This window comes from Poecilia latipinna, unplaced genomic scaffold, assembly GCF_001443285.1.
Source record: "Poecilia latipinna isolate Pla-1442-1.1 unplaced genomic scaffold, P_latipinna-1.0 Scaffold978, whole genome shotgun sequence".
Taxonomy (NCBI): Eukaryota; Metazoa; Chordata; class Actinopteri; order Cyprinodontiformes; family Poeciliidae; genus Poecilia; species Poecilia latipinna.
Window position 1 is genome coordinate 166,242 of NW_015113594.1, and position 14,456 is coordinate 180,697.

The 14,456-nt window shown below is 41.3% G+C and overlaps 2 protein-coding genes across 2 annotated transcripts in view; both read right to left on the reverse strand.

Annotated features, from left to right (window-relative positions):
• Nucleotides 1–2,539, reverse strand: part of mrpl39 (mitochondrial ribosomal protein L39) — an 11,193-nt gene extending 8,654 nt beyond the window's left edge. The window contains exons 1-6 of the mRNA XM_015050162.1: nucleotides 2,345–2,539; nucleotides 1,337–1,543; nucleotides 1,118–1,257; nucleotides 933–1,032; nucleotides 330–397; nucleotides 82–194 (exon numbers count right to left, since the gene is read on the reverse strand). Coding sequence (XP_014905648.1) covers nucleotides 82–194; nucleotides 330–397; nucleotides 933–1,032; nucleotides 1,118–1,257; nucleotides 1,337–1,543; nucleotides 2,345–2,381 — 665 coding nt within the window. The 5' untranslated portion in view covers nucleotides 2,382–2,539. The remainder of the gene's footprint in view (nucleotides 1–81; nucleotides 195–329; nucleotides 398–932; nucleotides 1,033–1,117; nucleotides 1,258–1,336; nucleotides 1,544–2,344) is intronic.
• Nucleotides 2,540–3,422: 883 nt separating this feature from the next.
• On the reverse strand, nucleotides 3,423–14,230 carry LOC106958318 (ras-related protein Rap-2a-like). Its single transcript, XM_015050163.1, has 2 exons — nucleotides 13,435–14,230; nucleotides 3,423–4,607 (listed from the first exon to the last, which is right to left on the reverse strand). The coding sequence occupies exons 1-2, from the start codon at nucleotides 13,746–13,748 to the stop codon at nucleotides 4,370–4,372; spliced, it is 552 nt and encodes a 183-aa protein (XP_014905649.1). The 5' UTR covers nucleotides 13,749–14,230; the 3' UTR covers nucleotides 3,423–4,369.
• Between the last annotated feature and the right edge of the window lie 226 nt (nucleotides 14,231–14,456).

The following is a 14,456-nucleotide window of genomic DNA, read 5'->3' on the forward strand; positions in this document are numbered from 1 at the left end:
AAAAAAAAAGAAAGGGAAAAAGCCCCCTTTTTTTTTTTTTTTTTTTTGTTGCGAGTTGGACATGTTCGAGTCAGTCTGGACCTGCTATGTGAGAAAACCTCCAGCGCCACAGAGGGCGCCACCTCCAGAGGCTCCCAGGCCAGGTTCTGATGGATCAGCTGCTGGGCCCCGCGGGTCAGAGAGCGCAGAGACTCCTGCGAGCAAACACAACCCACAAACTCCTAAAGCTTTGCTTTTCTACAATGTGAACTCAAACGGTACCAAGTTTCACAGAAACAGACAGGAAACTTGTTTCTGATTCAAAACAGTTCAGTTCTGATCTCGGTTACCGGCGATGGAGTCCAGGAGTCCAGCTGAGGGTCCAGGACGACGTCACAGCAGAACGCCCCTGAAGTCACTGCAGGAAGTTACAAAATGAACCAAATGTGAATAATCTGACCCATAAAAAAATAATTTTTAATACAGAAAGGTCTTTCTATTTTTTTTTTTTTTATATAATGAAAACGATGAGACTGTTCACTGCAAAAACACAAAAACTCACTATGTATTTTTGGAACAGTTTGCAACACAAACATATTAGCACACTTGTAATAAGACAAAACTAACTTAGAAGTAACTTTTTAGCAAGATATAAGAGCTTGTTTTACGTCAACAATTCCAAACTCTAAGTTAGTTTTGTCTTATTTCTACTAGACCAAAGCACTTGGTAGGATTTTGTATTTTTGCAGTATTGTTCTGGCTTGTTGAGTTATGCGTTTACAACTCTCTCAAGGCAGCACCTTTTTCTCCTCCCCAAATTGTTTTCCTTCCACTAAACTTTCCATGAACATTCATGCAAAAGAATTTAAACAAGCAGCTTGTTTAGTAATGACCATTTGTTACATATCCTCCTTATGAAAAGTGTCGATCGTTGTCTGTGGGTCTTCCTTTACCTGGGACCTCCGGTGTGCTGAGCAACTCCACGGTGTAGTCATCCTTAAACGCCGTCTCCAGGACCTGTCCAAGGAGGGCGGAGCAGGAACGCCAGTAAGCCTGAAAGCAAAGAGACACATTAATAACTTTCTCAAACCAACTTCCAACCCTGAAAAAATTGAGTTTTTGCTGATTTTGATGCTACCTCGTTGAGGAGAGTCGGGTCGCTGTCATTGAACATGAGCAGAGTGAGGGTGCAGGAGTCGGTGAGCGGCTGGTGGAGGGGCCACAACTCTCCGTCCACAAGCGCCAGAGCCGAGTTGTTCATATGATACTCAGTCAGATCTGAGGGAACCGCATAAATGTTTAAGCCCAGGTCGTTTCCCCTTTAGCTTCAGAGTCTGGCGTCTCCTGCTATACGTACGTCTGGCGCAGCTCAGTGGAGTGGACATGCCTTTGTTCATGATCAGGAGTGTGCCGTCCAGGCCCGGCCCCCTCAGGGACACCTCAATCTTCTCGATGCGCGGGTACAGAGCTCTCTGCCTTTCCTGCTCTCTGGAGAACACGGCGTTACGGCGACTGCGTATCTCTGCGGTTGACGGACGCAGAGCTGCTGAGGCGGATGAAAACCCTGAGAGTGGAACAAGATGGAGGAGAGGATTTAAACAGAAAGATGGAAGAAGAGGAAGTTTCAATTAAATATATGAAATATAGTTTTTTTTTTTAATCTGGACTTTAACTAGGCTGTTGTAACACTTCAGGAGGTTTTTATTTCCTCCTGAAGCTGTTTTATTGTAGATTTGCTGCCATGTTTGGAATCATTGTCCCTTCACCTCTTTAATGTCTTCACAATCAACTCTAGAATACCTACATTGTAAATTAAGTATTCTTCAATATTTATATGCAAAACATTTAAAAATATTTGTGCATGTTTTATAAAAAAGGCAAAATAAATAAATAAATTGACAGTAAATAAAAAATTGTATAAAAATAAGTACAGAAATTGAAAGACAAAAAATGAAATAAAGGAACCTACTTATTAAAACAATGAGAAAATTAAATAATCGTGATAAATTAATACTGTTGAAAATGATCAATTTTGATTTTGTCGTACTGTATAATCCAGTAAGTTGGGATAATTCTTATTGTTAATTTTTTGGATGCAATATTTAGCATATTAATTACTTCATTATGCCTTTTCTATTTCTAAATTTATTCCGAAATTTGTCCTCCACAGAACTGACGACTTTAATGAGATAACATCTTATTATTTCATAAGAAATACTGCACTAAAGAAAGCACTGTTTGTCAACAGTGGTTTCTGTGTTCTATATTAAGTAAAGATTTCAATAATTATTTCATATTTACTAATTATCATTATCAAACCTTTAAAGCTAGTGTCCAACATGCTATCATGCTAACAGCTACTTACGTCTCCTGAAAACTTGGCATGCGGTCCTTGTCGCCATTGTTCCGAGTTTTAATAATTAATAGAGAAAACAGCTAAAATACATACTGTAGAACAGTAAAGGAAAAAAAAAAGAAATTTCTAGCTAGAGAAGCACTTATAGTTGAAGGACGCCATGCATAAGTCGTGTGCACCACTTATTAATGTCCGCTGTGTAACGGAAACTGAACGTTCCGTGTGAAAGAGGAACTAAACTGCAATTCTACTCACTGACACCAGGTGTCACTGTTGGTGCCAAAACAATAACGTCTTAATAAATGATTAATAAAATGACAAAGCATATGAGTTGAAGAGATAATTAAAGACCAGTAGTAAGTAATGTTTCAGTTTTAGTGTGGAGTTATAGTTTTTAACAATGAGACATAAAAAAGTGCAAAATATCTACGTTAAATGCAATTTTTAGAATGAATTGAATTTGCATAAACATATGAATATCGATATTTCTGTTTTCACACTTTTTCTGAACGTTCACAACATTAATTTATCTAATTCTTTTTTTTAAAGAGTTTTTTGGCTCTGGTGCCCTTTATTTGATAGTTAATTGACAGGAAAGTGGGTAATGAGAGAAGGGGGAAAACATGCAGCAAAGGTCGCCAAGGCCGGGAATCAAACCTGTGACAGCCACGTCGAAGACTAAGGCCTCCATATGTGGGTTGTGCTTAACCCCTGCGCCACCACAGCACACCCCAATTTATCTTTAATTCTGTACATTTGCTTTTATTGATCACCGTCATTCTTTCTGTTGAGTCTCAGTTTTATTTATAAGACACCCTCATCTGATTGGATGTTGCCCTGTTTTGACATGGAACCCTGTAATAGTCTCTAAAGGGATGCAGATGTATTCCATAAAGTTTAACTGGAGGTTTTACAGCCAGAATCAGCAGTAGGTGTTGGATTAATGGCAGACGGAGAAGGAGAGACGTAATAAAGCAACCCCAAAACATAAAAAAATATCTTGTTTCAGACCAATAGGGCAACAGAAAACCTTCTTACCTCCCAAGTGATTACATAAAACAATCCTTCAGCAATGAAACACGTGAGACACTTGTGCATAAAGTTTTATTTTTGTTGAAAATAAGTGTTTCTGACATCAAACCACTAACATATCTGATGTGACCTAGACAGACGAGCTACACGCGACACTTCTGCTTCCCTTATACGCATATCATAACATCTGCATCATTATAGTGTGAAAAGACGAGTACCCAAAGGTTTCAACGACACGTTTGACTGACTGATACTGCCTCTTTGGACGAGACTGATTGTACTCAGTGTCAGTGTGACAGCACAGCTTCATGCACACGTCATCCACAGTAGGTCAGCATTTAGGATCTTCTGCACGAGCTTCCCCCAAAAGGTGCGGTTCTCTTTTTAAAAGACATTCTTGCATCTTTTCATTCATTCTTGGTTAGGTTAGGCGGGTCCGGCTGTGAAATGAACTCATCACAGTGGTGTTACTTATCTTTTAAATTGGTGAAAGGTCTTGTACTGCCTGATATGTCCTGAAAGTGCAAAAAAAAAAAAGACAAACATAAAAGGAGGAAGAGAGGTCAGTAGAAACCACTGAGCACACTGCCATAACTGCTTTAACCTATGGCTGCTTTCCCAAATTAGCATTTAGCGCTACAATCCTCTTTGTTGATGGCTTTGGCACCGCGGTGCTTTAGGGAAACCCCAGAATTTCACTCCAAATGAATCAACCAGACGCTTATGGAGACGCTGGAGGTTGAGTGCTGCTTAGTTGTTCAAGTGGAAATCCAGTTTTCATCTGAGAGGCAATGAATACTTGAATCGAACTCACCCTGAACTGCTTCAGAGAGCATTTTCCTACATTGTCCCACGAAGCTTTTCCAAGAGCGAAGGCTGAAACTTGTAGAAATATCGGATATTTCCTCCAGCTCTCCATTTTAAAACCATCTAACATGAATACATTTGCACGCTAATGACTACTCTAGCCCTCCCCCGTCCACTACCCCCTCCTTCAGGCTGCTACTGAATGCTACAGGCAGGGCAGCAGGTCTCCCTCCGGTCGGGCAGAGGGCAGAAGTCCATCTGCCTGACGATCTCGGCGAACAGCTCGTCCACCATCGTCTTGCTTTTGGCCGACGTCTCCATGAAGGGGCAGCCCCAGTCCTCGGCCAGCGCCTGGCCCTCGCTGGGGGACACCTCCCTCTCGTCCTCCAGGTCCACCTTGTTACCCACCAGCACCACTGGCACCTGCTGGTACCTGCAGAGGAGACAAAAGGCGGCGACTCGTTTTACTTTGTGACATTTTGTGAAGAAGCTGGGAAGAAGAGGCTTTACAAAGCTGTGGCTGAGTTTTGTGAAATTACAGAACTCTTCCATTTTTGGCAGATTTCTTCTGTTTTTGGCTGACGAATTACAGAACGCTTCTCGTCAGACTTACATGTTTAAGTCGTGTAAAGAAATTTGAATACAACAATAGAGTTTTTGACAGCATTCCGATGGAATTTCTGACCCACTCTTCTCTGCAGAATTGTTTTAATTCACCCCCGTTGGAAGATCTTCAATCCTTAATAGTTTATTTAAGATCATGTCACAGCATCACAGCAAGATTTAAGTCCAGACTTTGAGTAGGCCATTCCAAACCCTTCCTTTTTTTGCAACATACAAAGGTGAATTTGTAACTCTTTTTTATTGTAGTCACAAAAGCTTTGATTATGCTTAAATATTTTTCCTTATTAAATAAGTAATACCTTCAATCTCTTTAATTAGCTAAATGTGTGATTAAATCTTTCCTAGAGTAGATAATTGGAATCGATTCATCCTTCAGGCTTAATTTTCATAAATTATTAGTCTGAGTGAGATGGATAATCTACATATGTCAATATAGTTTTACATATCTGCAGCTTCGCTGGCCTACATGCTGCTTCTGCACGATGCTGAAACAACAAGACTGTTGAATAATGAACACCGGAGCTCCATGCAGCTTCATTCCCCCAGTCGGCTCCCCTGCTGTCTGATAACAGTAGGAGGCTGCAAATTAATATCTGTCAGGATAAATAACAGCTGTTTTGGGTGGAAAACACTGCTGCTTTATTTATTTCTGCATGTATTACATAACATCCGTCCACTTCCTGTTTAAAATCACACAAAAAAAAAACCTCTCCAAACAGCACCGGGAAAGTTTCAGAGGATCAAAAAGCTTCAGTGGCTGACGATCTCTCTCAGCCATCAATACAAGCTGAACAGAGTAATGGAATAAGTTGCTGAATAATTGAGTAAAGATAATGTGTTGCTCTAAAATGGGGTGACATGAACATTAGCTTTCGAAGAAACCATTTTCCGTTCCGTGCACATATGATGTACATTAACAGTTCGTTTTACAGGAGGAGGGAGGAGACGTAACAGAATATGAAGATCTGGTTCTGCGGTTTTGTTTGTCTCCAAACGTCGTTGGTTGGAGTCTGGTAGAAAAATTTTAAATCAAGTCGGTTTTTGTCTTTTTTTTTCTTTAATGTAATGTTTGGAAGTTATCAATCAACTAGAGTTTAACTATCATTACACATCATTACACCTCCGCCCCCGTACTTTAGCATAAAGTCATCCAGCTGAAGGTATCACCGTCATCCCGATTTTGCACCAAGATGTTAGCTGCATCTTTAAATCATGTAAGGAACCTTAAGAATTTGACTTTGATTCGGTATCGGCAAAAAAACTGGAACAGGAAGGAAGGAAACAAGGAAGAAATAAAAACAAGAGACAAATGAGTGAAGGAGAGAAGGACACAAGGTCAGAAGAGAGGTAGGATAAACAGTGGGAAGAAAGAAAGGAGAGAGGGAAGGAAGAAAATTATCTAAGGATGTAAGGATACAAGAAAGAAAAGATGGTCACAGGCAAGGAAGGAAGAAAAGGAGGAAACAAAAGAAAAAGTATAGCAGGAAGGAAGAAAATAAGGAAGGAAAGAAAAAACTTCAAGCTCAATCCTAAAGTTGGATCTTCTAGGTAATTTTCCGTCTTCGTCAGGCTCATAAATTCAGTTTAATTTCTTCAATAAATTCAACTGATGTGTTTCAAAACTGAGGAGGCTCAAAAATTATGGTGAAATTATGATTTGAATAAATTCTGGAGATTTTCACATCTCCAGAGGGTCTCAGACACTTTATACTAATATACTTGTTTAATACACTACAATAAATTCTATTCATAAATTGTATTTCAAGCACACACCCTGCAATGTTTCTCTTCTCAAATAACAGCAGAATGTCAATTACAGTAGGTATATTTTCTCACAACAGGCAATGGCACACCCCAGCTAATAGCTTCCACCATCAATCACTTCTAAGTGCTTTCAAGCCTGGCTTATTGATCCGCTGGCGCTATTGAGAAATTCGGCTCTTATCTACAAATTGGTGGCCTGTTGCCACGGCGCTCTGCTGGGAAAAAGAGCTGAGGTGTGGAAAAGAGCTGGCAAACATCTCACTGGCCCAAACAAGGGGCGGCGAGCCGGAGGAAATGAGTTTGTAGGACACACAAGGCGGTGGCGGCGGCAGTCCCACAAATGTTAAAGCTGCAGGAGACGCCGACCGAGAATTCCCCGTGAAAAAACAGCAACCAGCTGGAAAAAGTGCATCAGTCGAGGCTTGAACTCTGAAGACTTCCCTGGAGCTTGACATTTACCCCCGCTGTCCAGCACACACACAAACACACACACACACACACACACACACACACACACACACACACACACACACTCGCACACAGAGGCAGCAGCTGACCTCAGCAGGGCAAGCATCTCGCGTCGGCCTGTTTGCTTGGAAAGCCCAAGTCTAGAGGGCTTGAGGTATGAACATAGAGAGCAACGTTCAGACAAATGCAATTTGACAGGCTTGCAGGAGAAACTCTATATATAACTACAAAGACACAGGGAGAGCCGGTTTCTCCTGATCCAGGCGGGGCGGCAGGGGGGCAAAGTAGGAGGGGGTTGTATTGGGATTGTTTGTTGTAGCATCCTAGCTCCTGCTTCTTCCTCACCAGATGATGCGAAGCTGCCTAATTCAGCATGAAGAAGCCCCGTACCGCAGGGATCGACGCTCTACTGCTCCACGTCGTGTATTATTGAATAATACATCAGTCGGTTCTCAGGATTAAGCACCGGAGTCCATCACGGTTTCCAAAATTACGCCGGCCAACATGTCGATCCGGAGCACAGCTGAGCACTAAGATATGAGCATCTGAAACGAAAACGGAAGAGGAGATTTGGAGAGCAGATGCTTATTTCGAATACGATCCGTTGAGTTTAGAGAAAATGACAAAAGGAACCAGATGAACTCTTCACATGGATTAATTAACGCAAGCGAGCTGAACTCAAAGTCAAAGAGAAGAGAAAAGAGCAACGCCAATCTAAGAAAACGAAGTCCGTGTGCGCAAAGAACAAAATACAACAATAAACCAGGAAGTAAACACAAAACCATTCTAATAATGAATGCACAGTTCCAGCTGAAGTTTCTTTACCATTTGATAAAGAAATGGTAAAGAAACATGTTTATGTTTGTAATGGTAGGACAGAAAAGATTTCACTACCAGTGTGAATCTATTTTTCCTATATTCTCTACTAAACAAATTAAGTCAAATAATATTTTTATTACATAAAAGCTAAAAAAAAAAAAAAGACACCAATTTAAAATAGCTTGGAAGCAAAACTGAAATTGACAGCGTCTAGTTTTTTGCTGCCCTCAAGTGGCCAAAAAGAGGCATTTATATGTCGGGGGAGTGATGCAGCTCAATTAGCATATGCTTGGCTGGAACTCCTGGAGGTATGAATATGGGAGAGAGAGAAGCTAATTAGATTAAAAGACAAACAGACAGCAGGAGGTGAGCTACAGAATCAGATGTCTGTTGTGATAAACCGTTTTCAGAACAATACTAAATGTTTTCAGCTTAGGTTCCTGCAGCCCTCATCGTCTGTAGCTCAGATTCAGAACAGTCTTGGGTTTTTAAGAAGCTGCATCCTCACCAAGTGCCAGGAATGTGAAACAACTTTAACAAGCTACACAAAAAAACATCTTACTGCCATGTACTCTGCAGGGTGTTATTTCAGCTGCTAGATGGGAAAATACAAACATGCAACGCTCCGACACACACCAAATGCATCTTTATAACTAAAAATATATATATATATGTTGGCTCGAGTTTTTCCATTTATCCCCCCCTGGCTGCATCACATTTATTGGGCTACCTGCTGTGCTAAATATCTGCAGTGACTTCACTAACTCATTTTCACAAGCCCCCACAGAAGGGGGGAGGCGAAAACACACGCAAACAGAAAATAAACAGTCAGGCATCTTTGACAGGAGGCCCCGCAGCCATCTCCATTCTCTCCGCATCTGTTCTTAATTCATTGTCGGCGGAGTTATGGTGTGCAACAACGCCGCCTTGTATCCGAAACAATCGCAGCCTCTGTAGCACCAAACTCTGCGTCAACTCCCAAAGGGTGTTACTGCCGGAGAACAAAGCTTCTGTAGCACCCATGCTGCAGCGCGCGAGAGGCATGAAGGAGAAGTCAGGGAGAATAAATATCAGACTGTGAATATTCCTGCAATAAACCAAGATAACTTACTTTGAAGCATTTCGACTCACGAGTCAATTCGGGTCATCTGTACGTTAGCAGCAGAGACACTAAACTTTGTACGGGAGTTCACAGAGAGAAGCTTAAAAGGTTCGTTTGGGTTTTTTGAACTGGTGAGCAAAGCAAGTTTATCTGTATTGCAGCAGTCATGCAGTAGGTCATTCAAAATGTTCTGGAGAAAAACAGATAAAGAAAATATATTGAAAGAATAAAATCGAAGGAAAACTTTAAACAGAATAACTGGGAGAACCCTTAAAATACTCATTTAAAAATAATTTAAAAAACTAAAACAAGATCAACTGATAAAGTAATCTGTGATCTTTATTAAGGTGATATTTTCAGTTTTCTGCTCATCCTATGTTTTCAGGAAGCAGACTGTAGCGCAAGGCATTCTGGGTAAATATAACCAAAACAAGCACGTGTCTAGTGCTGGCCGGGGAAACATCTCGTGGTCCTACAACCACTAAAATTATTTTTGTTTACATTTCATGAAGAACAAAATTTCGCTCAGTCTTCTTCAGAAGATTAAGTGTCGTTTCCTTCAGTAGTTTTTGGTGCAGCGCCACCACAGGCGAGTGAGGGAACAGACTGCACCTGCTGAAAATGTAACAAATGTTGCAATTTTGGTCCTCAATCGAACAGAATCGATTGATTCGAACAGAATCAATCGATTAAAAACACCACTAAATGCCCTAACAACAATCAGAAAATAGGTCAGGCTGCAGCCAGTTGGAGCCAATTCAAGCATTCAGCATTCTGAGGTGAGTAAGGATTTATCAGGGCACATGTGTAGCATACATGGCACTAACAATATTCAGGACTCATGCTACATATTTTTTGACCCGAGTCAGTCTAGTTTAGCTGGATATTAAATTAAGCCTGTGATAGTGCCAGAGGCGTATGTTGGCAATTAACCTTATGTAAAGGTAATATTCTTTCAAAAATAAATGTGCAGATATGCCAAACTTAAATATTTATGACATTTTCCAGCTATGGTAGTTCACTATTTTACTTCCTTCTCTTTAGAGAATGCATCCATTAGGTTGCATTACCGACTCACCAATTGTTTGAGTCACTCAGAATACTCTTAGGCACAATATGGTTTTCAAATTCCTCATGCTGACTGAAAAAAACCCTTAAAAAATTCATTTTCTTCCTCTGAATCCAGAGACCCACGAATATCCCCTTTCTCACACCCTAACCAATGTCAAATGATTTTCTTTGAACTGACCTTTATAATATTGCTTTTAAAGTGATTAAAAATTCACTTATACATTGGATCTACCTAAACTGTACACCACTTTCTCCAACCAAGGAGTCCCAGGCGCCATGGACGCTCACCGTTTCCTCTCATTTGGCATTTGGGAGTACAGTCTCTGGTTTCCAGCTCCCTAGTGGCGACTAGTGGTGATTGTCATCTAAATGTAGGAAATTGGAGATAGACATCAAAGCATGTTTGTAGCCCTGAGGGGTTACAAGATAAGTCGAAGAGGTTGCAATATAATTAACAAGGAGGGGGCTTTGTTTTTGTTATTTAGTCACAAGCGTTAGACCGCCAAAGGCATTTTGGGTCCTTGTTTTTTTTTTTCCTATTCTGGATTAGAACAACACAAAGAGTACCATCAGCTTCCAAAGACGTGTGAAATGACGAGCTGGGTTAAAAGACTTCAGCAAACATGCTGCAGTAAATACATTAAATCCAATGAGTGGCTAAGAGGCGGCTGCTTAAACAACCCAATCTGCCCTGATTGCAAACACTAAAAGCCTCTGGTCAAGAAAATTGCTTCGTACCTACACCAAAGTGCCCTCCGGGATCACAGTTTTAGCTTCTCCACCCTATTTCCACTCAGCATAGCGTGACGCTCACCTCCTGCTATTAGACACAGCATCAGTGCAGCGTGAAAACGCGGCTCTAGTGCTTTGAACATGCTCTCTCCTCGTGGGGTGAGGGACAGTAAAACCTCGACATGCCAAGGAGGCGATCGGCTTGCTGGGAAGGCCACACCCGGTTGTTGTTTTCACACAAAACGTCTTCCATAAAGCCTTTAGATCGGATGCTGTGCTTGTGCACCGCAGGAGTCTGCAGGTTCCTACCTTTTCTTGCCCACGTTTCCCTCTGCATATGCTTTCTCGTTCATGTGGCTCCCTAATGGAGGCCTGATGTCTTCTTGGCTTTCACGCAAAACAATCCCATTAAGTTCTAGTGAGTGGGCACACATCTCTGTGTGGTGTTTGTTACTGCTGCTGGCTCAGCAACAAGTTTGGAGGGAGGAGAGATAGCTAATGGAGACCAGGAGCTAACATTGTTGTGTGAACGTAGTTGTGCATGTGGCGATCATAAAACACAGATGAGACGGTGGAACGATTCATCATGTGCCTTGAATTGCTGTAGACACAAAAATAACTGTCTTTACTGCGAATAATTGTGAAGTTTTTACCAATAAAATCCCCAAAAGTCAGACCTGGATCGAAATACATATATATTAGGACTTTAGCTAAAATTTCAGTAATCGACTATTCTATTATTCTGAAGATTAATCGGATAAAAAAAATGGTCATTTCTGCTGATTTTTCATTTAACTACTGAAGCTTATTTTATATAATATTAGAAATACATTCAAATATGCAAATACACAAATATTTCCATTACCTTTTCTAAACGAGAACATAAACATTCAGATAATTTAGCCATCTTTTAGTGAATGCTTGATCATTTTCGGCAAAGGATGCATGTGCAGCTAAAAACAAACAAACAAAAAAAAAAGTTTCTAACATCAACATGTGAAAAACTCAGGCATTTCTGCTTCACCCAACATCAACATAAAATGAATCTGTCGACAATCTATTTGGATGAAAATGTTAATAATTGGATTGCAAAAGGTGCTTAGAGTTTTTTTCTTTCTTTTTTCTTTTTATTTTACAGAATTTGAACCAGGTGAAGCTAAAACCTCCACTTGAGACTTTTTTAAATCTTAATTGCAAAATATGTTTATATATTGTACAGTTTCGGTTTAATTACTGCTCTGAATATATTGTCCTGTCATCTAGTGGCCTTTTTTGAGTCTATACACTAGTTAACAATTAATCGATTACTAAATTAGTTGACAATTATTTCAATGACTCGATTAATCGTGATTAATTGGTGTAGTTGTGTTTAGATGTGAAAATGTTTTCCCCAAGTCTGATTACGCCTGAGGCCTTTTCCTTATCCCAGATTCTGCAGCAGAGTGAAACTCAGGTAGAAACCTGGTGGCTCTTGTTTAGGGGTGGCAGCTGACTGGAGGCTGCTGTGCTCCATCGTTATATTATTCATGTCTGTGGAGTTCCCTCATGCATTCGCCTCTGCTGTGCATCGTCATCCTGCTTCCACTCAGGTCATCCGGTTCACTCCAAGAGCTGAGCTGAACCTCTGGAAACGGGAACGTTACGCCATAACATTTTTAGTCAAATTCCAACGGCGTTGGGTCTTGACGTCAATATCAAACCCCCCCAAAAATCGAAATCATCTGTTCAACACATTTTGAGAGAGGAGCCATAAATTAAAAGAGGCTCAGGGCCAAGAATTTACAACTAGATCACTGCTGAAAAAGGAATGGATTGCGGATTTTCTTTTTTTTCTTAGAGATGACCTCAGTGGACAGACTGAGTCATTGTCCGAGCCGATCAAAGCTGTTCGGAGTTAAATCAAGTGTGAGAGACGCCGGAGAAGAATCTGGGACACTTTGGATGGTTGTTGTGAGACAGGTGAGCTGCAGCTGGGCTATTATGGCGGAAACCAGTTGAAGTTTTTCCACAGACGACTCGGGCGAGGAAGAAGAGAGGGAAGATGAAAGGATGGGTCTTGGTTTTATTCGGGAACAAAAGGGTTATTAGTATTTTCTGATGTTGTGATTTTTCTTAGCTGGTGCATTTAAAGCACATAAAACCAATTGTAATACTTCCCCTACACACATCAGTGGTAGTGTTTTTGTATAAACAGCTTGCGCTGCCTCACACACAACCAAAAAAGACACACCCACTTTTCACGACACAACTTACTAAAAACAGCACTGATCTCACATTGATTGACTTAAACAGAACGTTTTCACACGTCTCACTTCAAAAGGGTGCCAAGAAAAATGCTACCTTTTTGTTTTCCAGAATACAAACTTTATAAATCCATCACTGGATTATTTCATTTACGAACAATCCAGTTGACATCTGACTAGTTGTAAATATCTACAATTTTAAACAGTATAACAGTTTAAACATTATATCACACGTCATTAAAGGTGCAACTGATGATGTTTTATTTAATAAAATATATAAATAAATGAATTGAATTTTTGCCCCAAGCTCCTTGTGGCGTCCCCCTAGGCCCTGCAGCCCTGGGCAGTCAGCCATTTCGCCTTCATCCATTATCAAGCACATATTTTATATCAACTTTACGTATATTTGGAATGCATGCAGCCGGACAGGGTCTCACCTCTTGACCCTGATGATCTGGTCCCTCATGGGCTTGATGTCCTGAAAACTTTGCTGGTTCACCAGACTGTAGACCAGGATGAAGCCCTGGCCGTTTCTGATGTAAAGGTCCCTCATGGAGGCGAACTGCTCGGTCCCCGCCGTGTCCAGGATCTCCAGCACCGACGGAGAAGAGTCCACCTCGATCTCCTTCCTGTAGAAATCTTCAATGGTCGGGTCGTACTTCTCTATGAACGTCCCGGTGACGAACTGGACCGTCAGCGCGGACTTGCCCACCCCGCCGCTGCCCAGCACCACCACCTTGTACTCCCGCATCGCCTACCGCTCCTCTAGAGTCAAACCCGGCGTGCAGAGGAGAAAGAAGAAACGCATCCCCTCGCACAGGAGCCTGCAGCCAGCCTCCGGAAGACGAGATGCTCCCCACAGCTACACAGGAATGGATGCTGGAGCAGCCTCTCTACTGAGATATTCCCACGCTACCTCGAAGGGACACCATTCCAGAGGCATCCATAATGCAATAAGGCGGCGGTGGGGTAAAAATAAGAGCGGCTATTATTAGAAACATCTAGACGGCTCATTTTTTTTAATGCGCCGACAAAACAGAGAGCCAGCGCTACATTTCCCTGCACCGCGGGGTTCGGCGGAGTTAAAGGCAACGAGCAGATGTAGCCTTAAGACGACAGTGGAGCTGGGAATCCACGCCTCTGGAGTCGGCGCATCCTCTGGATGCGACCATTTCCTGGAAGATATGGAGGGCGATTAGTGCCACTGTTTAACAGGGAGGGAGGAGGGGCAATTCTGGAATAACGTCACATATTTGATTTATATCTTAAAATTATACATTAACAACAGCAATCTTTTTAATTTAATTACTGAGCATTTTTTTTATTTTGTTTTTTAAGCTGTTGCTATGTGGTGAAGGTATGGTATGAGACAGATAATCTGTGAAAAAAATAGAGATCCTTTGCCTTCTCCCAGTGCTAACTAGAAACAACCAATCAGAGGCAGGAAGCAGGCCTTAGT

Coding starts and splice junctions, on each gene's coding strand:
- LOC106958318 (XM_015050163.1), bottom strand. CDS start 13,748: ATGCGGGAGTACAAGGTGGTGGTGCTGGGCAGCGGCGGGGTGGGCAAG. Junction 4,608..13,434: donor CAGATCATCAGGGTCAAGAG/GTGAGACCCTGT, acceptor TCTCCTCTGCAG/GTACCAGCAGGTGCCAGTGG.